The following is a 25,851-nucleotide window of genomic DNA, read 5'->3' on the forward strand; positions in this document are numbered from 1 at the left end:
GCTGAGATCCTACCTGCCCACAGACTGTCTCACCAGAGTGGTGCATGCTCTAGTTATCTCCCGCTTGGACTACTGCAATGTGCTCTACATGGGGCTACCTTTGAAGGTGACCCGGAAACTACAACTAATCCAGAACGCGGCAGCTAGACTGGTGACTGGGGGTGGCCGCCGAGACCATATAACACCGGTCTTGAAAGACCTACATTGGCTCCCAGTACGTTTCTGAGCACAATTCAAAGTGTTGATGCTGACCTTTAAAGCCCTAAACGGCCTCGGTCCAGTATACCTGAAGGAGCGTCTCTACCCCCATCGTTCTGCCCGGACACTGAGGTCCAGCGCCGAGGGCCTTTTGGCGGTTCCCTCCCTGCGAGAAGCCAAGTTACAGGGAACCAGGCAGAGGGCCTTCTCGGTAGTGGCACCTGCCCTGTAGAATGCCCTCCCACCAGATGTCAAAGAGAAAAACAACTACCAGACTTTTAGAAGACATCTGAAAGCAGCCCTGTTTAGGGAAGCTTTTAATGTTTAATAGGTTATTGTATTTTAGTGTTTTGTTGGAAGCCGCCCAGAGTGGCTGGGGAAATGCAGCCAGATGGGTGGGGTATAAATAATAAATTATTATTATTATTATTATTACACCCCAGCCATCTGACTGGGTTGCCCCAGCCACTCTAGAAGGCTTCCAACATATATAAAAACATAATAAAACAAAAGTTACTTGTATCTTGCATAACTCCAAATGCTGGGGTGAAAACGGGTGGAGATTCTATATCTTTCACACAGTACAAGCCCCCCCAAAAAACATGTTTAAATCATGTATGGCCATGAACACACATGCAGAGACGAAAGGGGGGCGGAATGCAATGTTCTGTGTGGATGTTAAATCAGACGGGATGAGACCCTAGGCCATTGTCTAATTCTACCCCAGCTCCTCAAGCCTTTTGATTACACCCTTATCTGCCCCCCTTTTTAAATAATCTTTCTGGTTTCTATTCCTTATTTAACTGCTGGAGAAAAGCTGCCTCTGCCTTGAGGGTCTCTGAGGGGAAGAGAGACGCAGAGGAGTCCGGCCTTCGTGCCACATTCACTCCTGGGGGGCTCATTGCAAGAGCCAGTTGCCTTCCTGCAAGGCCTACCTAGAAGGGTGGTTTTTTAATATATAAAACAAATAAATCATCCATAGGCCGCTCTGTTTTCTTGGGAGAGAAAATGAACTGGGTTGGTGGCTCTCGGTGAGTGCAGCCAAAAGGGCCTCATAACTGCTAAAGCAAACAGCTTGCAGCAGAAATGAAGGCTTCTGACCTCAGGCAAAGGTTTTGTGAAAGAATTGCCACGAGACAGCTGGGAGCATATTAAGTTCCTCAAATGCAGATTTGCAAATGTAGATTTCCTGAAATCATTATGTTACGCTTCCTCAAATGTAGGTTTAGGTTTCTTTCAGTCGTTACATGACACTTATTGTGGTTCTGGGGGCTGTGGGGCCACCAAAGCAGGACCACAATAGATAAACAAGGAAGCTTTTATTTTTGCAAAGGGAGGGCTTTGAATTTTTGCCTGCTGTTTGGGGAGAAGATGGCAGCCATGTTGGAACTGATCTGTGCAGCTCAGGTGCAAAAGGACAGCACACTTGATTTTTAAAAGTGCTTTCCAGTGAGCGTTGTGTTTGCCAGTTCAAAAGATTGTAATGCTCATAATTCACAAACGGGCATTTGAGGATGACAAAAGCGTATGTGCCCAAGATGGCAAATTCATTCCGTGACCCAAGTTTTCCAGACCCTCCATGTTTGTGGTCCTAGAACCACATAGGCCTTGACTGAGGCCTACTTTTCATTCAGGTGATAAAAGCTGCCTCAGGGCTTCTCTGCTTCAGATCAAGGCTCACATGACTGAGGGTGAAGAGAGAGAGAGATAAAGAGTAATATTCTAATTGTGGTAGAAGTTTTTGCTACAGGCATATTCCTGTATTGTCGGGGGTTGGTCTAGATGACCCACAGGGTCCCTTCCAACTCTTCTGTGATTCTACGTTGAGGCATCTGTATTCTGGGAATGGGAAATCATTACTGTTTTCACCACACTTTCACCATGCGGTAGGCCGCCCTCCGCATATAAGATGTGGGTTTAACTCCACAAACTAATGAACATTTTTGTTGCAAGAAGATCTCACACCTCTTTACTGTATATGTGCATTGGAAAGACACAAAGTATAAACATGCTTGACTTTCTCATGTTTGGAATGTTTCTCCAAGTATAAATTCCTTTTGCATCCAAGACTGGCAAGAAGGGTTCTTGTCACGTTGATTTTTTAAAGGAATTGCTTTTTTTAAGAAGAATTATTGATTCAGATGAGGCCCTAGGATTAGACAAATCCACAGAGGGTAAGACTAGCAATGGCGATGTTCTGCCTCCACTGTTGGAATGTCAAGTCACTGGGAATCACAAGTAGGCAGAGCGCTGTTGTGCTCAAGTCCTTTGATCAAAATGTAGAATTTAAGTATTTTCCTTTATTTTATTTGTTTTCCCTCCAACGGAGAAAAGTCTATTACTGGCTAGTTGGCTTTAAAACTTCGAATTAACAGGCATTTAAGAATTGAAGCATTCAATTGATTAGTGCAGATTTGCTTTAGCTGATGACCTGGTAAATAGAAGAGTATTAAACATGCTGTATGTAAATGTCTGCAATCATTTATTATTTCTGTATATTACGAATGTAATTACAAATTCATGTTTCTTTTAAATCTTTCAAGTAAAAGAATCATGCTCACCAAGGAGAAAAGAAAGCAGAAGGTAAGGAGGGATTACACTGAATTAGGAGGCAAGTGCAAATGTGATTTCTGCTTGCCAGAAATAAACAACAGAGAAGAGAGTATTAGCATCACTGAAGTCTGGAAACAGATTAATTTTTCCAGAGAGGTAGATGTGATAATATGAAGCCATTCACAGTGTTCAAACACTCCATTTTTTCTGCTTGTAGACAGAAATGTCCCGTGATTGGAAATGAGGAATTAAAAACACATGCAAGTCAGCCATTCCCAAATCATGTTTTTACGGTTCATATTGTCAGTGTCCTTTTCAAGGTTCTACTTTCAGGCTGAATTCTTTCACAACTGCTAACTCTTCTCTTTTGCTGCCAATGGCACTAGCTGTTTTGAGGATCTTGGTGGAATGATCAAGGGAAAGTTCTTTTTTTTTTTAAGGCAGTTTGTAATTGTTTGCCGCCTTGAGGTGGAATATATGTATGACTAAGGGCCTGGGACCATCGGCTGGGTGAGGACTGCAGGGCCTGCTCCCTTCCAGGGCCTTTTCCAACTGGCCCAGGGGGCGTGGCCCAGGAACAAACTTTTGGAACAAACTCTTGGGAAGGGTGGGAAGTGTTCTGCCATTGCTTCCCTGTTCCAGGGGGTTAATGTGCTTTAAAATGTCCTCAAGCAGTCGGTGGCAATTTAAATTTTTATTTCTTTTTTTCCATTGCTGGGGGTGGGTGGGATGGATATTTGGTTGGGGATTAATTTTAGCATAATTGTTCTGTTCCTTTTTGTTGTTGTTGTTTTATTGGTTCTGTATAGTTTATGTTTTGTTTTGAAGGGGCTAGATCAGGGCTGCCTGGGAGTGGGGCCCCAGCCATCACGATGGCTGGGACAAGTTCCACAGGGGGGGAAGCACTGGGACATCCGATCTCGGTGATCATGGGCAGGAGGCGGAGTTACGCTAAGACCAGACCATGTCATTACCGAGGAGGCAGGTTTAGTCGTTGTTTGAAGACTATCCCTGCCTCCGGGTCTGGCCTTGACCGGATGGATACTGGAATCAACAGGGGAAACCTACATGACCTGAAGGTGTTGCTGTGTAATGCCAGGTCAATGATGAATAAAACCACTGCCATCCACGACCTGATTGTGGATGGAGGACTTGACCTGGCATGTGTGACAGAGACCTGGTTGGAGGAAGCAGATGGGCCTGTCCTTGCCGCTGCTTGCCCACCAGGTTTCTCTTACGCACAGCAACCCAGGTCATGTGGGCGGGGAGGGGGGGTTGCAGTGATTTTTAGGAAGTCACTAGCTTGCACCAGGCGTCCTACTGGGAAGATCCAGTTTTCTGAGTGCATGTTCTGGAAGTTGGGCAATAGGGGCAGTACAGGATTCCTTTTGGTGTACCGACCTCCCCGCTGCACCAAGGATTCCCTGTCTGAGCTGCTTCAGGTCGTGGCGGATTTTCTCCTGGAGACACCTAGTTTGGTTGTCCTAGGGGATTTTAACATCCATGCCGACACGACCTTCCAAGGGGCTGCTCGGGACTTCGTGGAAAGCATGGCCTCCATGGGGCTGTCCCTGAATAAGTTTGGCCCAACTCATAGTCATGGACATGCCTTAGACCTGGTGTTCACCTCTAGTGACGTGGGTGATCTGACACTAAGTAAAAGTGAAACAAAAGAAGTGCCATGGTCAGATCACTTCCTGGTGCAACTGGACTTCTCCGCGACCCTTCCCCTCTGCAGGGAGGTGGGACCAATTCGGATGGTCCGCCCCCGCCACTTAATGGATCCAAATGGTTTCCAGAGAGTGGTAGGGGATGCCTTATCCCATGTTGATGGCCTTTCAGCTGATTCCCTGGTGGCCCGCTGGAATGCGGAGTTAACCAGGGCTATCGACTGTCTGGCTCCGAAGCGCCCTCTCCGATTGCATGGAGCCCGGACAGCTCCGTGGTTTTCTTCGGAGCTGAGGGCGATGAAACAATCGCTGAGACGGCTAGAGCGTTGGTGGCAAAAAACTCACTCCAAATCTGACCGGACACAGGTTAGAGCTCAACGTCGAGCCTACCAAGTGGCGATAGCGACGGCGAAGAAGACTTTCTTCACCGCCTCTATTGCATCTGCAGAAAATAGTAGCAGGAGACTTTTTCAGGTGGTTCGTAATTTAACGGAACCACCTTTACCACCGGGGCTTTGTAAAGACCCCAAGATCTCCTGCAACGATTTTGCAAAGTTTTTTGCAGATAAAATCACTCATATTCGGAAGGAGCTAGACACCACCGTGGGAGCAGGGCTGGGGCGGGAGAGTGCTAGAGCTCTGTCTGGTCAAGTTGCATGGAATCGATTTCAATCCATTACCCCTGAGGATGTGGACAGGCTGCTTGGACGCGTGAAACCAACCACCTGTCTCCTGGATCCTTGCCCATCCTGGCTAATAAAAGCAAGCCGGGAAGGGCTGGGCGATGGGCTCTGCGGGGTGGTGAATGCTTCTCTCTGTGAGGGAGCATTCCCAGATCCGTTGAAAGAGGCGGTCATCAAACCGCTTCTTAAAAAACCATCTTTAGACCCGGCCAGTATGGCCAACTATCGCCCAGTCTCAAATCTTCCATTCTTGGGCAAGGTGATTGAGCAAGTGGTTGCTGAACAACTCCAGGCACGCCTGGAGGATGCGGACCATTTGGATCCCTTCCAATCGGGATTCAGGCCTCATCATGGGACTGAAACTGCCTTGGTCGCGCTGGTTGATGATCTCCGGCGAGCTAGGGACAAAGGTGAGAGCTGTTTCCTAGTTCTGCTGGATCTCTCAGCGGCCTTTGATACAATCGACCATAACATCCTTCTGGACCGTCTAGAGGGGCTGGGAGCTGGGGGCACTGTTATACAGTGGTTTCGCTCCTTCCTCCTGGGCCGTGTTCAGAAAGTGGTGGTGGGGGATGAGTGTTCAGACCCCTGGGCCCTCACTTGTGGGGTGCCTCAGGGTTCCGTCCTCTCCCCCATGCTTTTTAACATCTATATGAAGCCGCTGGGAGAGATCATCAGGGGGTTTGGACTGGGTGTCCATCAATATGCAGATGATACTCAGCTCTACCTCTCTTTCAAATCAGAACCAGTGAAGGCGGTGAAGGTCCTGTGTGAGTGCCTGGAGGCGGTTGGAGGATGGATGGCGGCTAATGGATTGAGGCTGAATCCTGACAAGACAGAAGTACTGTTTTTGGGGGACAGGGGGCGGGCTGGTGTGGAGGACTCCCTGGTCCTGAATGGGGTAACTGTGCCCCTGAAGGACCAGGTGCGCAGCCTGGGAGTCATTTTGGACTCACAGCTGTCCATGGAGGCGCAGGTCAATTCTGTATCCAGGGCAGCTGTCTACCAACTCCACCTGGTACGCAGGCTGAGACCCTACCTGCCCGCGGACTGTCTCGCCAGAGTGGTGCATGCTCTAGTTATCTCCCGCTTGGACTACTGCAATGCGCTCTACGTGGGGCTACCTTTGAAGGTGACTCGGAAACTACAACTAATCCAGAATGCGGCAGCTAGACTGGTGACTGGGGGCAGCCGCCGAGACCACATAACACCGGTCTTGAAAGACCTACATTGGCTCCCAGTACGTTTCCGAGCACAATTCAAAGTGCTGGTGTTGACCTTTAAAGCCCTAAACGGCCTCGGCCCAGTATACCTGAAGGAGCGTCTCCACCCCCATCGTTCTGCCCGGACGCTGAGGTCTAGCGCCGAGGGCCTTCTGGCGGTTCCCTCATTACGAGAAGCAAAGCTACAGGGAACCAGGCAGAGGGCCTTCTCGGTAGTGGCACCCGCCTTGTGGAACGCCCTCCCATCAGATGTCAAAGCGATAAATAACTACCTGACATTCAGAAGACATCTGAAGGCAGCCCTGTTCAGGGAAGTTTTTAATCTGTGATATTTTAATGTATTTCTGGTTTTTATGGAAGCCGCCCAGAGTGGCTGGGGAAACCCAGCCAGATGGGCGGGGTACAAATAATAAATTATTATTATTATTATTATTATTTCTTTAGCAAGGAAGTGTACATTGTTATGACATTTTCCTGTCATTCTTAATATAATAGGACTTCTTCGAAAAAGAAAAGCTTAAATCAAAGATGAAGCTGTTGGGAATTTCTCCCCTTAAAAGCTCAGCTGTCAGCTTAGATCTCCTCAATCTGTGTGTTGTTAATCAGATATCTACCAAGAAAGATTGTTCTGGTGAGTTTAACTGCAAACTTAATTGTCAAAGTTTTACAATTAAAAGCATCACCATAGGAAAAATGTGGCTAAGTTCTCCAACATTCACTCCATCAAATTTACTCCTACTTCATCAAATCTGAACCACAACCTTTTTGTGTTCATTGAATGTCCTGCTAACTAAAAATGAAAACATAATGCTGAAAAAGTTGTAACCCACAATGAACATAGCAACAATAATGAATACTGTATAGCACTGTTTAAAAAGTGTTTTGGTCCTGCACTCTTACCAAAACATTGGATGTCCCTCCTTAATTCACTCAAAGGACTGTTAATCTTTTGATTACTTTCATTACAGAAAATGTTCGAAAAGCAGTTCATGTGGATATTAACAGAGGAGTAAAATTCCCACTGAGAAGGCACAATGTAGAACTTCCTGAGTCACCACAACATAGGCAGTCTAAACCATACCAAGATGACACTGAGCACAGGTACATCCCAATATAATTTTCTGAATTGTAATATTTTGATTCGTTGTATCTGTCTACCTACCGACGTACGTACCTCCCTCCCTATCTATCATAGACTACATTGGCATGCAGGTGCAGCTATGTGAAGAGTTATAGGTTCTAGCTGAAATGAAGACATCCCAGGCAAATGTTTTAATAATCACTGCACATCACAGATTCTTAGCTCTTTTTCTTATATATGCCACAATCTCTCTCACATTAAAGTGAAAATGTCAGTAGCCTATAAGAATGCTATGGAATTTTCTGATCCCTTATGAAAATCAATCGCCATGAGATGCTACTGTTTCTTTCTGAAGTCAGAGGATCCCAACAAGACAAGCTGAGAAAAGTTTTAACATTATGAAAGAATGGTGACGTTGACAGTGGTTGCATATACAGCTTGAGCTCCTGCTTTAAACCGATTAATAGATCTTCCTGTTGGTATAAAACAGTGTGAATGTTTTTTACATTTAAAAGAGGTGTTCCATGTACAGATGTGTTTGGGAGCCTGTCACAGCAGAAAGCCCTCTTTAGTGCCCCTAGTAAAGCTATTGGGCTCAGAATCAACATTATTTATTCAAATAATAAAACATGACTTATTTATTTGGGCTCTGCATAATAAAGTGACGCACCTCATTATCTTTTGCTTGGCTTGGCCTTTTGGTGTTATGATTACTATCCTTTGTTCTCCATTTGACAAAGTGGAGTCTGGGACATGAAAGTTTATGCCACAATATACAAGTTAGCTTGGACTCAAGGTCCTGGAGGATACCACAGCCTCCTTTTGCTGCTATACACCTGAAGTTTGTCACTAAGGCCATGAGTAGATAGGCATAGGATTACAGTGTAAGAGTTTTAATTTTGCCCGAGTCAGCGTCAAGAAAACCCAAGAATACCAAATGCCCTCTACTTACTCTGATAAAGATGCAAATCTCAGTACCTCTGAAAATATACAATTTTTTCCTCAAACAATAACACCTTGGAGGTCCCAGGCCTCAAGGATATTAGACTGGCTTTGACCAGAGCCAGGGCCTTTTTAGCCCTGGCCCCAGCCTGGTGGAACGCTTTTTTGCAAGAGACCAGGGCCCTGCGGGATTTGACATCTTTCCGCAGAGCCTGCAAGATGGAGCTGTTCCACCAGGCCTTTGGCCGGGGTCCAGTCTGACCCCTTCTTCTTTTTTTTATAAGACCCTGTATGCAAGTGGCTTCCCTAACCCTTTCCACTGGCTCATATAAGACGAGCACAAACATTTGGGCCTGGTGAGCACTCAATACTCCCAACCCTATAGTTATAATCCGTGGGTTGCCATCTGATTTTATTCTGCTCCTGATTTTAAGTTGTATTTTAATCAATGCTTTGATTTATGTTTTTAATGTATCATATAATTTGATGTTAGCCGCCCTGAGCCTGGTCCTGGCCAGGGAGGACAGGGTATAAATAAAATAAACTATTATTATTATTATTTTAAAAAATCCCCTGTCGTAATAGGATACAACAGGAGGTATTAGAAAACAGAAGAAAATATCTATCAGAAAAGCAGAACATTCAGTCCCAGGTAAGCTATGTTTATACCATGCCTACCAAGCTTTTTATGTTACACTTAGTTGTGTCACTGTTGTGCTAGTTACAGCATAATATTTTGCATCCACCAAATGGCTCTTGCTACAATTCCTGTGAGATCTTGTACAATAAAAGTTTATGCCCTAGTGATTTACATTTATTGCATAGTTTTGTTTAATAGCTGTCTTTCCCAAAATAGTGCTGGTGGTGCCATATAAACCCATAATCATCAAAATACTATTTTAAAATAAGATTCATAAGCATAAGTAAATCAGTGTATGCTAGTAGAAAGTCTCAAGGTTCATTTGATTGTCTATCAGGGGAAAAAAACCAGATTTCCCAGGGTTTTAGAAGTTAAGCAAGTGTCCAAGGACATACTGGATCTGCTACAAAGTGTTCTTATAATCTGTTGACAGTGCCTACAGTCTTCTCAGCCAGCAAATACTATGTGTGAAGAACCTTGGTTTTCAAAGGCTGCCTGCAGGCAAAGGAATTTCAGTAACCCAGATGTAGACACAGCTTCTGGTCTATATTTCCAGCAGTTGAATAGGTAGGGACAGGATTTATATTGCAAATAAAATATAATGCAGAGTGAATTTTTATCCGCTTAAAAATATAATGGCTTCTGAAGTTCATAATTATATTACTTTTTTGTTTTGTTTTTTTTTGCATAACACTTGAGCTAATATATTACTGTACTAGGCTTGCTGTGTTTTTTGTTTTTTATATACAGAGAATTCAGTTCTTTGTTGTTTTGAGAATTCAGATTCTAGAGTTGTTTTCACAACATATATTGTGGTATTGCTCTAGCTTTGTGCAGACATTGGAGACTAGGCATGGTGAGCATATCAGAATCATGTTTCCCCTCACACACAACTCCAGTCCTAGCATCACATGATGGATTGTCATATTTGCAGAGGGGCCTGCGCTCATAGAGCCCATTGCCTGAAGGGTGCAGCTGCCCAATCTATACATTCTAATTTTGCCATGTACAGATTGCATGGCTGGAGCCTTGACATTTTTGACTACAAACGTATGCCCATATGCAAAAGGATGATCCAATATAAGATCATTACAACATGGGTGGGTAGGCACATCAGATAAGCAACCGAACATCACAATTGTGATCCCTGCACCATGCATATCAAACATCTACATGACGCTTCGGTTTAATGTAAATAGTCTTCTTCTGCCAGTTCTTGCATTAATCACTGTGCTTAATTTATGAATTAGCTTATGACGAAAGAAGATCAGAATGCTCTCATAAATTACATAAACATAACAGGGAGCAAAGCCAAATGAACTATTGAAATGACACAGCGTGACAATTCTTAGCTTCTTTTGTCTCATTAAACCATACTTGCACAAATAGGATCGTAGACAACTGTGGCTCTCAGCAAACACACGGCCTATTTTTAACAATACATTTAAAATGTATTTTTAAGTATAGCATGATAGTATTCTGAGAGCCATTATGGATCCGAACATGCTTTCAGAATTCTATCACAGTATACATGATAGCCCATTAGGTACTGCATATTGCGAACATCTTTCCCTGTGCTTTTCATGCAAAAGTGCTTTATGCCTCTCCTCCTGCTACTGTCAAGTTTACTGCAGTGGAGCTGCAGTGACATACAGTGGTTGAACTAGTTAGTCACAACTGCTTAAAATAAGATGTTTCATATGATTCTGAAAAAGACTAAAACAAGGTCCCAGTTTCTCTTCATAATCAAGATATAACATGCTTAAAGTATTCGGAATTCTAAAAAAATGGGTAATTCCAGAGAGAGAGAGAGAGAGAGATCTCATATTGAAGTGAAGAACATGCAGGTTTATAAGGTAAAGGTAAAGGGACCCCTGACCGTTAGGTCCAGTCGTGGCTGACTCTGGGGTTGTGGAGCTCATCTCGCTTTATTGGCCGAGGGAGCCGGTGTACAGCTTCCGGGTCATGTGGCCAGCATGACTAAGCCGCTTCTGGCGAACCAGAGCAGCGCACGGAAACGCTGTTTACCTTTCTGCAGGAGCGGTACCTATTGATCTACTTGCACTTTGACATGCTTTCGAACTGCTAAGTGGGCAGGAGCTGGGATCGAGTAACGGGAGCTCACCCCGTCGTGGGGATTCGAACCGCCGACCTTCTGATCGGCAAGTCCTAGGCTCAGTGGTTTAATCCACAACGCCACCCGCGTCCCATGCAGGTTTATACTATTAATATAATATGTCAGCAGATTATATGTTGCTTAGCTGTTTTAAGTGCTCACCTTTTCATTTTCCCCACCCCATACCCACAAAGTCCAGACTATAGTAACCCACTTGGCAAGTCTCCCAAGGTCAGTGATGACACAAATTTCAGAAGCCATCGCAATGAAGAGCCATTGTTTGGGTTTGTGAATAACATATTAGAGGCTACCGCTGGTGAAAGCTCTCGACCGATTGCAGCTTTCTTTGAAGAGGAGAAACAACAGTTTCCAACTGCTCCTTCTTCCGATTCCAGCCATTCTTTTGGTAACAAAAGCATCATCGACCAGCTGTTTACCGATTCAGCTAATGCAAATGAAATATCCAGAATGCCTAGTCCTTACGATATGGAAGAAATGCACCAGATGTCAAGTTGCGCTCACAGGTGCCCTGCTGAAAGAGACCTCAGAGGCATTTTCACAGCTCCAGAGCAGATTTTCTTCCCAAACAGCCAGAGCTTAAATGCAAGTACCCAGGAGTCCATTAATCAGCCAAGAGATTACAGTATTCAAGAACGAAAGCCTGTAATGTATATTGAACAGCAAGAGAATGCTAAAAACTTTGGAAATACAGGTAAATGTAAATGTAAAGTAATTACAATGTAGTGGTCTTCTCATATTTAAGGAGCCCAATAATACAATTAGCAAAATGCCTTTTGTATATATAAGTGCTTCATAAAGTAAAGGTAAAGGGACCCCTGACCATTAGGTCCAGTCGTGATCGACTCTGGGGTTGCAGCGCTCATCTCACTTTACTGGCCGAGGGAGCCGATGTACAGCTTCTGGGTCAGGTGGCCAGCATGGCTAAGCTGCCTCGGGTGAACCAGAGCAGCGCATGAAAACGCCGTTTACCTTCCCGCCAGAGCGGTACCTATTTATCTACTTGCACTTTGACGTGCTTTCGAACTGCTAGGTTGGCAGGAGCAGGGACCGAGCAATGGGAGCTCACCCCGTCGCGGGGATTCGAACCGCCAACCTTCTTATCAGCAAGTCCTAGGCTCTGTGGTTTAACCTACAGCACCACCCGCATCCCTTAAGTGCTTCATATGAAGACCTATATATCAAAGGGACCTCTTGAGGACCGATATATTGAAGGGGATACACACAGATGCATTGCACTCACCATAGGGTGCTATTGGTTGAGACAATGTCTCTTACACACTGCTTTCTTTTTCTCCATGTAAGGGAATGGCAGCCATTCACTTGTCTGGGAGAAATTAGAGGGAAGGGTTGGGTGCTGAAGCTGCATCTTACTAGGCCCAGAATCCTAACTGAGGAACAATTTTGCGTTCTCTGTAATGTATTTGCACTGCATCCCACTTAACTTTATCCCATATTATTGCATGGATTCCATCAAGAAAGAGGACAGAGAGCCAACCTCTATGCAAAGCCCCACTTGTGCAGAATACTTCTTGGCTTTTAAGCTTATTACCAATACCCTTGTCTTTTAAAATAAGTTACCAATATCATCATTATATGTGCAGTGCATTATATGTGCAGTGCATCATTGTATGTGGAGTGCATTGGAAGTGGATTAACAGCATACATAACTGTTCTTGTCATGGAGCTATGGGGAGATGCAGCAACAATCACTGTTGATTATCTGGTTGCATTTAGAATTAGATAACAGATACAGTGGTGCCCCGCAAGACGAACGCCTCGCAAGACGAAAAACCCGCTAGACAAAAGGGTTTTCCGTTTTGGAGGCGCTTCGCAAAACGAATTTCCTATGGGCTTGCTTTGCAAGACGAAAATGTCTTGCGAGTTCCTGCGGGGTTTTTCCCCTCCCCCCCTTTTTCTAAGCTGCTAAGCCGCTTATCAGCTGATCCGCTGATCCGCTAAGCCGCTTATCAGCTGATCCGCTAAGCCACTTATCAGCTGATCCGCTAAGCCGCTTATCAGCTGATCCCTTTTCATGCCACTCAAGTGTCGGAAACGTATAATTGAATGCCTTGATGTGGGTTATCTGTGAGAGGTTTAGTACTGTGGCCCTACCTTATTTATGTACCCCTATGATGTTTTAGTTTATAATTCTGTATTTTATTTCTGACTATCGGTCGAATAAAGGAAATTGATTGATTGCTTATCAGCTGATCTGCTAAGCCGCTTATCAGTTGATCCGCTAAGCTGCTTATCAGCTGGTCCGCTAAGACTCTAAGCCGCTTATCAGCTGATCCGCTAAGCCGCTAATAGCGCTAATCCGCTAATGGGCTTGCTTCGCAAGACGAAAAAACCGCAAGACGTAGAGACTCGCGGAACGGATTCTTTTCGTCTTGCGAGGCACCACTGTAGACATATTGATCCAGAATTCTATGTGTGTATATGAAGCTTCTATACAAGTGGGGATTCCCATTCATTTCCAGGGAGGAAGTCAGTGAGCGAATAGATTCCCATTAAAATTAATGGAGAAATTATTCCAGGGAAAGTGTTTCATTAAGATTCTCCACACCTAAAACACAACACATCACATATGTGCGGTATATACGTGGTTGGTTTTTTATTTATTTTAAATAAATGGTTATTATGCACGTATCTGAAGTTATATTTTATAACTTTCTTATTTTCAGTGGAATTTGAAAGCCAAAAGAGAAATATCAAGGTAGCAGACAGCATGCAAATTTGCTTAGAGAAAAGGTAAGTCTTTGAAGCATTTGTGCTTCATTTAACCCAGGGGTCGGCACAGTTTACCTTGCATGGGCCAGTTCACTCCCATGGAGATTGCTCCGTGGGCCGGATTGCATCTGCGCAGACGCAATTTCTGGCTCCGCGGAAGTGAGTCCCTGCTCCGTGCCAGTTTAGCGCAAGTGGGTGGCTCGGTTTGGGGGTGGCTCATTGGCTATTTAAACGACCCCCGTGGGCCGCTTGTGGCCCATGAGCTGTAGGTTGCCAACCCCCGATTTAACCTTTAAAGTAGTGATATGTTGCCTAGTGCATATATTCAAGTATTTCTGTTGTTACAATCTCTATAGCACTCTGGCTCTCCAGTTTCAGTGTCCGATTCAATGTGTGCATTCTTAAAAGCCATTTGATAAAGCCACCGTGGCCAGAAAATAGTTTTATGATCCACATCTGTCAGCTTGCACACCACAGGTTAGTGGTAACCAACACGGCCCCCTCCATATCTGGTGGACTACAAGCACCATGATCAATGACTCTGGGCCATGCTGCCTGGGACTGATGGAAGCTGAAGTCGGACAATGTCTGGAGGGCAACATGTTGGTTACCGCCTGAGGTAAAGGGTATATTCCATGATAGCAGTTAATTGGTGATAGCTTTTGTTCAGCAAAGCATCCTAGATGTTTGTGTACTTACTGCAGTTTCTCAGAGTAAGTCATTGTGCAGTTTCCCTAAGGCCTAAGAGTTTTAAATTGATCTGAATGACAAAAGGACATACCAGCATATCACACTAAAGGTTAGGCTGGTGTTTGTGTTACATCAGAAGATCCCATGCTATCACTCCATTTCAGGTTGCAAGATACCTCACAATCCTTCCCCAACTTTGTTTCATAACAAAAATGGTTGTGTTGGGAAATACAGCGATACCTGTTGAATGTTTAGAAGTTATTACTGAGCAAGGAAACCTACTGCCTATTGCATGCAATTAATATGGAACAAAGATCAAGGCTGAGCATATGACTTATTTTAGAATTACAGTCTTTGGCCCCATTAGGCTAATGTTTTATATCAGGGGTCTGCAACCTTTAAGACAAAAAGAACCACTTGGACCCGTTTCCGAAGAAAAAAAAACTGGGAGCCGCAAAACTCGTCATTATAAAAATAACTTTTTTGTCACTTTTTTATTATTTCTTTGTTTGACCCCTCAGAATTACTCCTCCTCGTAGAAATAAACATTAAATTAACAAGTTACCTTTTTGTGTGTGTGTGTTCTTCACTCCCCTTCAAAACAGTGACCAGCGTACATGCCCCCTTTCAATGCAGTGACCAGCGTACATGCCCCTTACAATGTAGCGGGCGGCTGGGAAGGTGACGTCGGGACGGTGCGTGACTAACGCACGCACCGCCCCCATGTGACGTCACAGCCAGTACAGCGCCCGCCACAGTGGGGAGTGTTGGGGCGCACAATGCGCCTCCTCCCCTCACTAGTATCCGCCCCGGAGCCACAGCAAAGGTGTAAAAGAGCCACATGCGGCTCTGGAGCCGCGGGTTGCAGACCCCTGTTTTATATGATAATGCATCTTATTCCTCTGACTTCTACTGTTACAGTGTGGCATAGAACAGGTGCTTTCAGATCAGGGTCCTAGTGTTAGATCTTCATTATTCAAAAGGGTATAAACTATTCAGTTAACACTATAAATAGTTTAATTATAGCTACCATAACATACCAAAACACCACTAGCAATGTTAGTTTTAGTTTGGTGATCAGGGACTGAAACTGCAATGGAAGTGACTCCCCTCTCCCGATATTTTGCAGCAGGAAGGCTGGATGGGCAGAACATAATCTGAGTAACTTGCAGATATTTGGACTTGAACAGGTAAAAGCTTTGTATGATTTGCATTGTGTGTAAAGGGAAGCAGCTCGAGTAGAATATGGCATGTTTTCATTGCTACTTATTATCTGAACATAGAATTATTTTATGCTGTGTGCCCTCTGGTGCTGAAACCTGGCATCTTGAGCACTTTTCTCATTATATGAGGAAAGGAAGTCTCTTCCAATGAGCTTAGATTGGGCTCTTGACTATTCCTTAATTGTCTGAATATTGGTGGGCTACACCAAATATCAAGCAAAATTCTTTAGGGGTATGTTTTGAAGAGTAAATTTTCAAAAATGTTCCAGGCTAGCAGTACTACTTAGAGGAGCACGACTCACATTTGTTTCAAACACTGCATTTCATGCCACTGTGCTTAGAGTATGTGCAAACAGACACATCATGATACGAACTAAACTGGGAATCAGAATCGATTGTGGGCGGAGCTGAGGAGAATGCAATAAAGAAAGCAGGGACAAAGTGATGGAATATCACAGCCGAGAATGTAGATGGCAATATAGGTAGCAGGCAAGCAGGTAGATACTATGGATCTCCAGGACAGGATAGCACCATGCAGGTTGGTCCCCCACCTAGCATTCACCATGCCCCTGTGGACATGGAGAACAGAGTAACTCGCTGTAGGGTTTCCATTTTTGTTGGTCAACCCACATTCGTTGTCACATCTAGATCAGCCTGTAGAATCAGCCCTTAAGAATTCAGTGGGAGCAAAAGGCTGAGCAGTGAAAGAGAGAGATCAGTATTTCCTACGCTGGGATGGCTCACTCAGTAGAGCATGAGACTCTTAATCTCACGGTCATGGGTTTGGGCTCCACGTTGGGCATTGCAGGGGTTGGATTTGATGGCCCTCATGGGCACTTCCAACTACAGTGGTGCCTCGCAAGACGAAATTAATCCGTTACGCGAGTCTCTTCGTCTAGCGGTTTTTTCGTCTTGCGAAGCAAGCCCATTGACGGATTAGCGGATTAGCGCTATTAGCGGCTTTTAGTGGCTTAGCGGATCAGCTGATAAGCGGCTTAACGGCTTAGAAAAAGGGGGGAGGGGAAAAAACCCGCAGGATCTCGCAAGACATTTTCGTCTTGCAAAGCAAGCCCATAGGAAATTCGTTTTGCGAAGCGCCTCCAAAACGGAAAACCCTTTCATCTAGCGGGTTTTCCGTCTTGCGAGGCATTTGTCTTGCGGGGCACCACTGTATATGATTCCATGACAGCTCTTTGCTCTTTCTTTTCTAGCTCTGCTATAATGTCAAAACAATTATTAAAGTTAGTATAATTTGAAATTAGTATGACAAATGCCATTATTATTATGGGTAGCTTTTACTAGGGTTACCTTGGAGTGGAATTTTGATTTTTTTCCCCAAGTATAAAATTGACAGCCTTTTCTATAGATTACCAAGCATCAAGACCTTGACATTTTAGTTGTTTTCTCAAACTCAGTATGACAAAATGTTAGGTTCTGTATAGAGAATGGCATTAGTATGTTGGCAACTGACTTGTTTTTGAGAGTATGATTCAGCTGTTAAGGGGGAGTTAATTATGAAGTGGGAAACTATTACTAACCCAAAGAGGACTGGCTAATTGCCACTCATCACTCCTGGGGAAAGTGGGCAAATTCCCAAGGATTTATATCAGATATGAAGGTTGTGATGAGGAGAAACAGTATTTGATTTTCCTGAAGTGTTTTATTAATTACTTTGTCTGTTTTATTTATTCATTAAATCTATATCCCACCCTTCCTCCCAAAGGGGCCCATACTTTCTAGGTCATCTTTCAGGGTTACCCCTTCTAAGCCAGCTTCCAACATATTGAAACAAAGCGCATTACAAGAACAAAAGCATAGTGTAAAACACCACATGGCTCATCTCAAATGTGTGTGACAAGAGCCTATGTGCTGCACACGATACACTCAAGTGTTACCCTTCCCTATCAGTTCAGCGCTTATTTCTCTTGTGTGTGTGTGATAAGGGAAAAGCTGGAATATTAGACTTTTCTCATTCTGCAGTGGTCCAGTTGCCTGCCATTTCCCCAAACTGCTCTCAGCAAATCTGAGGGCCACACTCCTAGAGTACATATGGAGAAAAGAGCTAGATCACTGTAGCAGCAGAACTTGGGAAGATCAGATCAACTTGGTTCAGGCAGTGAAGCTGCACAGATGAAGGGCGAGATGATTCTCCTAATCATACTCTCCATTTTTAATAGCATCAGATGTTGAATAAACTCATTTGTCTCATCTGGTGGTGAAAAGATACCTTACCTGGTTCAGACCAGGACAGAGGAACAGCCTAGAATGATGGAGATGCAGGAGAAAACTCACCAGACTTGGAAGGGCCAAGGCAGCACTCAATAGGATGGGGGAAACAAACTCCTGCAAAGAAGAGCCCCACTTTCCCCATTTCATTTCAGCAAGCTGTGTTTGTGCATGAACGAGAAGCTACAGTGCTTTTGTCTCAGGGTGCAATCTGGGGGTTGACTGCCTATAGTCCAGCCCTTTACAAACAGTAGTTGTAGCAATAACAATGAAGCACAACTCCCCATCTGCAGTCAACTTGGCTTGATAGGTGTTGCCTTTTCCTCTTCCTTCCCATCAGACTTAGCAATAGCAGAATTTCAGTCCTACATGCATGTCAGCCTCTAGTCTTTTCCACTTAACCTGTGTCTTATTCAGTGAGGATTGTGAAGCCTAGGAAGAAAGTGTAGGAGGCCTGGTTCCTTATACTGAATGACCTCTTCTATGTAGAGTCAGTGTTGTGCAGCAGTCTCATGAGTGAATATCTACACCTTGTCAAGTCATTTAGCAAAGGTCCTGTGGTCCAGTTGCTATGAAGACAGATAATGACCTAGTAATCTTTCTTTATGTAAAAGGCAAGTTATGTCCATTTTCCTGGGTTAACTTCGAAGCTTATGGTTTGAGATCATGGTAGAAATAGAAGAATGTGAGCTGCCTAGTGCAATATTATTGGAATGACTTGTCAACAATTTATGGGATTTGCCTGAAACAAAATTGAGGAACCCAAAGTAAAATGTACAGTAAATGAAGTTAGACTAACACCATCTTTAATTTTCTCAAAAAACCCAACAACAACAACCCGAGAAAGGAAGCCTGCAGTTACTATGATCAGCATTCAAAGCATGGAAAACAAAAAGGTTAGTGCTAATTTCAGATTCCTTAGTTTTCTTAATGGTCAAGAAGAACAGAACACATGTTCTTTAAGTCTGAGTATCTCGCCTAATGAGTTGTTATGTAGCTTTAACTCTTCTTCAATAGGTAAACAACTGTTGATGGACCTGTTGATGGCATTTTACCATTGTACTGTGGAGAGTGTATTAACTTATGGTCTGTGTGTGTGGTTTGGGAGCTGCATGGCCAGGGGAAAAATAATGCTGTCCAGGGTTGTAAAGACTGCAGAGAGAATAACTGGGTGCACTCTTCCCACCTTAGATCAAATCTATGCTGTCAGGTGCCATAAGAAAGCTGCAGAGATAGTGCTGGATAGTGTGCACCCCGGAAATGATCTCTTTCAGCTTCTGCCTTCTGGAAGAAGGTATAGGGTTATAAATACCAGGACCAGCCGCCTGAGAAACAGTTTCTACGCAAATGCAATTCTGGTTCTAAACGCAGCATAAGAAGTCTCTATAGTATATTGTATTTTAAAATGGTGTTTCAGAGTTTTTAGGGGTTTTTGAATGTTTTATGTAGATTTTCAATTTCATTGTTCTGTATGGGACAATGACAAGATATCGTATAAACCACTGGGCGGTTTAAACAAGCCTATGAGGGTGAGGAGGGAGAATCTGCGGTGGAAGATATCACCCAGTCCAAAGCCATATGGGGCTCTTGACAACAGAGCAAAATAAGTGTCCTTTAATTTCCTCCTTCCCACTGTCCCTTGCCACTTAGTCATTTTCATCTTTTAAAAAATGTTTCCCTCCCATTGGTTCTAAAAGATGGGGAAATTAGACAACATTCTTTTTGAAAAGTTTGTTAGTGCTTAGAATTTTGAGATATATATTGTTTCAGATGAAGAATCTCAGCTAAGCAACCAGTCACCTAGTTATTCTCCAAACCGAACAGAGAGCTATGCTACTACTACATCTGCTGAGGTAAAGCGAGGCAAATATTGCCATAACTGAGTTTACACAAGCTTATCCAAGTGTCTGGGAATAAGCAGGGGTGCCAATGGTTGTTTTTTTTTATTTTGGTTTTTTACCCCAGTACAATGTATATATTTATGAGCAGGGTTGAATGCAGCAGGTCACATAAACAGCAAAAATCATTCCTATATGACATTAACTATAATGGTGATTCCCTGGACCCAGAGGTGCACAATTAAACTGACAATTCTGTTTCAACAGTCTGAAGAGGAAGAGCAGGATGGAAGAGCATTTTCTTACTTTGAGAACTCTTTTGCAAGAAATGATGGCAATCCACTTCCAGTTTCAGGAAATCAAAAGCTGCAGTGCAGTTGCCAGTCAATGGCCATGTATTCCATTTTCCCTGACAAGAAAACAACTGACATTCACCCCCAGGCAAAACCAGCCAGGCCCCTGAAGAAAGATATGTTGCACAGAGCTCAAACACAGAGATCGTGTGAAAATAAACATGCTAATTTCAAGGCGCAGCTCAACGCTTGGTCGCAAACAGAGACACGTGCTGAAGAAATAGAAAAATCTGATGCAGCCGTGCAATGCAATATAATGCAGGCTTGCAGCTGTAATAACGTGTCATCCTCTGTCCATAGTGCTGAAATCACCACTTCCGCCAGCAAGGTAGAGACCACTGGAGGGCAGAACATTCCTGCAGATGAAAGCTGAAGCGCTGCTCTGAGAAGCACCCATTCGTTGAGCGTTAAGAGTTTGTCTCTTGAAACAGTACAAGGCAAAATAAACTTAGGCATTCTGGATTACAGTAATAAAGGGGAGGCGTGTGATTAAATAAAGAAGTCATATCAAATCAATCTATATGCTTATTAGCTGTTTCATAAATATGGGAGTTTTGACCAATTTATTCTTTTTTAAAGAATGTGGACACACATATTTGTCCTGCTCAGACACAGTTAAATCCCTTGGCCATGATCAAACATAGGGTTAAATGTATACTACAGTGATTGTAACAGGCTTAAGCATGGTTAATTTAGTGTTAATTGGAGCCAGTTTAAACAAGGTGTGTGGCAACCTCTTTTGCACAGCTGTTTGCTCCTCCCCCCCAAAAAAAATTCAGTATATCCTTCCGTAGTATACACAACTGATAAGAACATATGGTAAAAGAAATGTCTCTATTTTAATTCTGCCTTTTTCTTCCCGAAGGCAATGGACCAATTCAGAGGTAACAAGTTGCTTGGACAAACCATGGTTTGTTGGTAGATGAACAAGCTTGAACAAGCCCTCCTCTACCCCATGCCTCAACCTCCTCCATGTGGTTTAAGCACTGACTACAACCAGAATTACTTTGCAGTGGGGCAGCACTTAAAACACAGTTTCTGGGTTTATATTAAAAAACTGTGGTTTATAAAACTGTGTTTCCTCTGCAGCTGACTGTGCAAAAGGAAGAGGAATGGAAAGGGACAGTATAGGACAAGCTTGTTGGTTCTTCATGTGCCAAGAAACTGATGGCTTGGAAAAGGTCCCTTACATCTGAATAGGATCGTGGAAAAGGGAGTCTTTATATAGAACCATTTGTTTCCACCTCTGTTGTCAACACACAAAATACTCTTTTCATTATCTGCATTAGAAATTGGTGAACAGGAACATAGAAATTCATTGTGCAATTAGAACTGTTAACCAAAGTTACTTCATTGTAATCTGCTATTGCATAAACATTACGAATGGTAGTATATAAAATAAAAAACATATTCCAAAACATCATTTCTCAGCTGTTTAACTTAATTTAACCACTATTGGCTATTACTTTGTTTGGATGATTTTCTTGAGCCTGAAAGGTTGATATTTACTCTTATTTTATTCAGTAGCTATGTGATCTGCAATCTGAAATAAAATTGTTTTCTTTTACTCTCTGTTCTTTGAAACGTAACTCTGCTAAGACACCCAAATCCTCTATTGGCTGCTGACTGTATTCCCTGCTTCAGAACGACCACATCAGTGTCAGTCAGCCCTGACAAGCTGTGGCTGAACAGAACCTCCACTTTTATTTTAAACTCTGGCCTTCTGATTATTTCCCACGATCCCATTTTGTTAGGAAATGTTTTGGGTCGGAAGAGAGACATTAACTGTTGTTCTTCAAGAACTGCAAGAAAGGAAGGGATTATCTGAAGGTTAATATGCTGTGCCTTTTTCCTTCTCAGTGAGCATTGTTGAAAGATTTGCTGACCCTGCTTCAGCTGGGTCCTTCTGGTAGCACGTTCTCATTCAGGAGACATTGTCATGTGAAAGGTGTGTGCGTGTGTGTTCTCTGGCATTCAAACTGTATTTTAAAGCACCAGAAGCAGATCCACACATAAAACAACAATAACAATAATTTTCTTTGACAGGCAACATACGTAGCCAGTAGACGTTGGCCAAGTAGGTGTTTCTACTGCAGGACACTCCAGGGTGCTATAATTCCTACATAACCGAAAACTAAAAGAGCTTCTTTTAGAATCTATAGCAACCTGCTGGTGGAGGAAGACTCCAGAACAAAGACACAAGACTATTTTCTTTACTTGGTCCTTTCCATCTTCTGCAGGCAAGATTTAAGTGTCCATTCTGGGCTTACCAGTCTCATCGGTCTTAGTAACTAAACTGCCTTGCACTCAACATTTTTGGGAAAGGCAATATATACAAACAGATTAGCAGAACTAGCACACGTTGTTGTTGTTTAGTCATTTAGTCGTGTCCGACTCTTCGTGACCCCCTGGACCAGAGCATGCCAGGCACTCCTGTCTTCCACTGCCTCCCGCAGTTTGGTCAAACTCATGCAGGTAGCTTCGAGAACACTGTCCAACCATCTCGTCTTCTGTCATCCCCTTCTCCTTGTGCCCTCCATCTTTCCCAACATCAGGGTCTTTTCCAGGGAATCTTTTCTTCTCATGAGGTGGCCAAAGTCTTGGAGCCTCAGCTTCAGGATCTGTCCTTCCAATGAGCACTCAGGGCTGATTTCCTTAAGAATGGAGAGGTTTGATCTTCTTGCAGCCTATGGGACTCTCAAGAGTCTCCTCCAGCACCATAATTCAAAAGCATCAATTCTTCGGCGATCAGCCTTCTTTATAGTCCAGCTCTCACTTCCATACATCACTACTGGGAAAACCATAGCTTTAACTATAGGGACCTTTGTTGGCAAGGTGATGTCTCTGCTTTTTAAGATGCTGTCTAGCACACATACAGCACCAATATTTCAACCAGTTCAAATGTCCTTTAGGTAATAAAAATCAATTCAATAAATACATTTCAGCAAAGCAAGCAAAAAGAAGAGTATCAATTATGCATCAGAAGAGTGTATATATTATATATAAACTGGGATGTATGTGATAACTCTAATTACTGTAGTTAAGAATACTGTTTCCAAAAGCTGTGAGCTGAACGTCTTTCCTTTTACTAATAAACATGCAACATTTTTGCTAAGGACTGGTAATCCAGCAGCCTTAAAATCAAGGAATTCAAGTTCCTTGTTGGAATACTTGTTTGGCTGGAGTGCCGCAAGGAAAAGGTGGGGTTTTTCGGTCCAAATGGGAGCAAAGATATTCTAAGCTAGCATTTCTCAAAGTCACTGTGCCTTTGGGCAGTGAATGATAAGTAAGAACCAGAAAATGAAGTGTTTCCCATCCTGTAAGTGCAACATGAGATGCTGTTCCTGTGTATTCTCTTCCTGCCATGCAAATGTTACAGAATACAAGGTATTCCATGGTGGCACTGGCTGAAGCTGCATAAAACAAATGCAGGAAGAGGAAAGCCTTTTTAGATCTATTGGTTGTGTATGTTTGTGCAGTCTTTGAATTCACCTCGGGGCACTGCGACATGGATTCACTGCTGTTGCTCTCATCCATTCTCTTCTCAGCCTCGACATAAATCAAAACACATTTTCATCAGGGCACAGTCCCCACATAGCTAAGTCATTTCAAGAGTGCTTTGGCAGTTCATCATGGAAAATATTTAGGAATGCACCCCCTTAGAGAGACAGCTGGTTTTCAGTGCATCACTGCAAAACAGTTAGCAGGTTCCCCCACAGGCTCTCAGTCCCAAAAGAACATTTCCACTGAACATTTCACTTGGTTGAAGGAGGGCACATAGAACATGCCCTTATAAATCACACTACCTATACTTTATAATGTATTTTAATATAATCTATTGTGCAACAATTGCTACCTACTTAGATCTTTTCACTCTGTTGGAGTGCTTGCTAAAATAACTTGAAAACTTAACGTGTAAATCATTCAAAATCCAATTTCAAAAGGCCCCATGGACTGAAGATTAGTAAACATTCTACGCTGTATTTGTCTCACCCTTGTGGGATTTAGAAGCTGGAAGATAAGTTCACCCCAGAGTAACTTTTACATGAGAAACCTTTCAAGCATAGTTCTAATTAGCGCAGCTGATTTCTGATAAGAGATCATGCATCTTCATTGACCATATGTTATTATATATATATATGCATGCTCCTACTTTTGTCAGTGCTAAATTATCAAGCTGGTTATATATGGGCAAGGCTAAGGCTCAAGGAAATCCTAATCACATGATCTCATTTGCATTTTGGCTGTACTATTGTAGTCATGGTTACCAGGAGCCAGAGCAAGTTTCTTAATGTAGAGGAGCATACCTGCCAAGCTGGCTTTCTGGTCGTAGAAATGAATTTATCAACTAGGCACCATGACCAAGCATGGAAATTCCATATGCAGGGTAACAGCTGTTTGGCCCAGCATAGGGATACTTCACAAGAATAAATGTTTCCTTTTAGAAACCTGTGATCCTAGGCTTGTTTGTGCTGTTTGTAGTTTCAATTAGGTACCTGTTCTCTGAATTCTGCACTTGCAGGGTTTTAATGGAAAAACTCTTTTCATCATTCTTCAGCTGCTTATATCTCCCAATGATTTTTTAAAAAATTATTTATTTGGTTTTTCAAATTAGAATTTTACATTCACATATCCAACATACAACATAAAGACAAGATTCCAAAGAATCTCCAGGACTTCCCTCCTCCCCTTTGTGGGTCATATTATTAATCATTTCTTCCTGCATCTTTTATAATAATCCAAATCTTTTACATCTCCGTTATATCCAAAATTCACCATTAAACTACAAGTGTTAGTCCAATCCTACTAATGATTTTAACTGTTTACAAAGGCTTTTAAGGTAAATTATAAATTTTTCCTATTCCTTATTTAAATTTTGGTCTTCCTGATTTCAGACTCTTCCGGTCATTTTTGCCATTTTGGCATAATCCATCAACTTAATCTGCTATTCTTCTCTGGCCAGGCTTTGTCCTCTTTCCATCTCTTGGCCAATAACATCTGCACAGCTGTGGTTGCATACATAAATAGGATTTTCTGCTCTTTGGGGATTTTGATATCTCACTATGAAGTCTAATGCATTTGGAAAGGGCAAGGTCCAGTTGTGCAGATACATACACTGATTCTCCAGCAGGAAGCTATCTAACTAAATAACCATTTCCAAAACTCAATTTGCTTGCAAGAGGATTTGATTTCCAGGCTGCATTCCACACAGGCTCCTTTGTCAGCTACATCCGTCACCTCAAAAAGGGCCTTCAAACCTTTGCCAAAAAGGAATCAGTTCCAACAGAATTAATAGTACTGCCAAGCAAATATGGCCACATGGTCCAGAATCAACATCCAAACTTTAATAGTTATTCTTTCCCAGTAATGTTTCATAAAGTGGCCCCATAACAGTTACCTTCAAAAATCCATCTGCTCATATAGAGGGCTAGCAATCTTAGGAAGGGTTTTAGCATAGCCTTTTGTGCAATCCTAAGCATGTTTACTCAGGAGTAAGTCCTCCTGAGTTCAACGAGGCATTCTCCCTAGTAAGTGCGTTTAGGATTGCAGACCAAGATTGTAAATTGCTTGGGTGTAGGGATTTTTGCTGTGCTGTTGACAATGCTATTTATACAATTATTTCAAAATGTATGCAAGACACCATTGGAGTAAAAGCGACCAGTG

General features: G+C 43.0%; 2 protein-coding genes across 7 annotated transcripts in view; one reads left to right on the plus strand and one right to left on the minus strand.

Annotated features, from left to right (window-relative positions):
* ABCD2 (ATP binding cassette subfamily D member 2) overlaps window positions 1-18,283 on the minus strand; it is a 78,796-nt gene extending 60,513 nt beyond the window's left edge. Inside the window, exon 1 of the mRNA XM_081877914.1 lies at window positions 18,068-18,283. The gene's annotated coding sequence lies outside the window, so the exon portion shown is untranslated. The remainder of the gene's footprint in view (window positions 1-18,067) is intronic.
* On the plus strand, window positions 1,030-21,605 carry REDIC1 (regulator of DNA class I crossover intermediates 1). Of its 6 annotated transcripts, none has more exons than XM_081877981.1 (12): window positions 1,030-1,229; window positions 2,742-2,781; window positions 6,823-6,958; window positions 7,296-7,428; window positions 8,936-9,002; window positions 9,424-9,557; window positions 11,301-11,818; window positions 13,812-13,878; window positions 15,677-15,737; window positions 18,844-18,892; window positions 19,767-19,849; window positions 20,099-21,605. In XM_081877981.1, the coding sequence occupies exons 1-12, from the start codon at window positions 1,207-1,209 to the stop codon at window positions 20,558-20,560; spliced, it is 1,773 nt and encodes a 590-aa protein (XP_081734107.1). In that variant the 5' UTR covers window positions 1,030-1,206; the 3' UTR covers window positions 20,561-21,605. The 6 variants fall into 6 exon arrangements, with proteins under 6 accessions (XP_081734107.1, XP_081734110.1, XP_081734111.1 ...); XM_081877984.1 differs by lacking the exon at window positions 1,030-1,229 and adding an exon at window positions 1,274-1,605; XM_081877985.1 differs by lacking the exon at window positions 1,030-1,229 and adding an exon at window positions 1,274-1,417.
* Window positions 21,606-25,851: the final 4,246 nt, after the last annotated feature.

This window comes from Podarcis erhardii (assembly GCF_964252035.2).
Source record: "Podarcis erhardii genome assembly, chromosome: 10".
NCBI classification, from domain to species: Eukaryota; Metazoa; Chordata; class Lepidosauria; order Squamata; family Lacertidae; genus Podarcis; species Podarcis erhardii.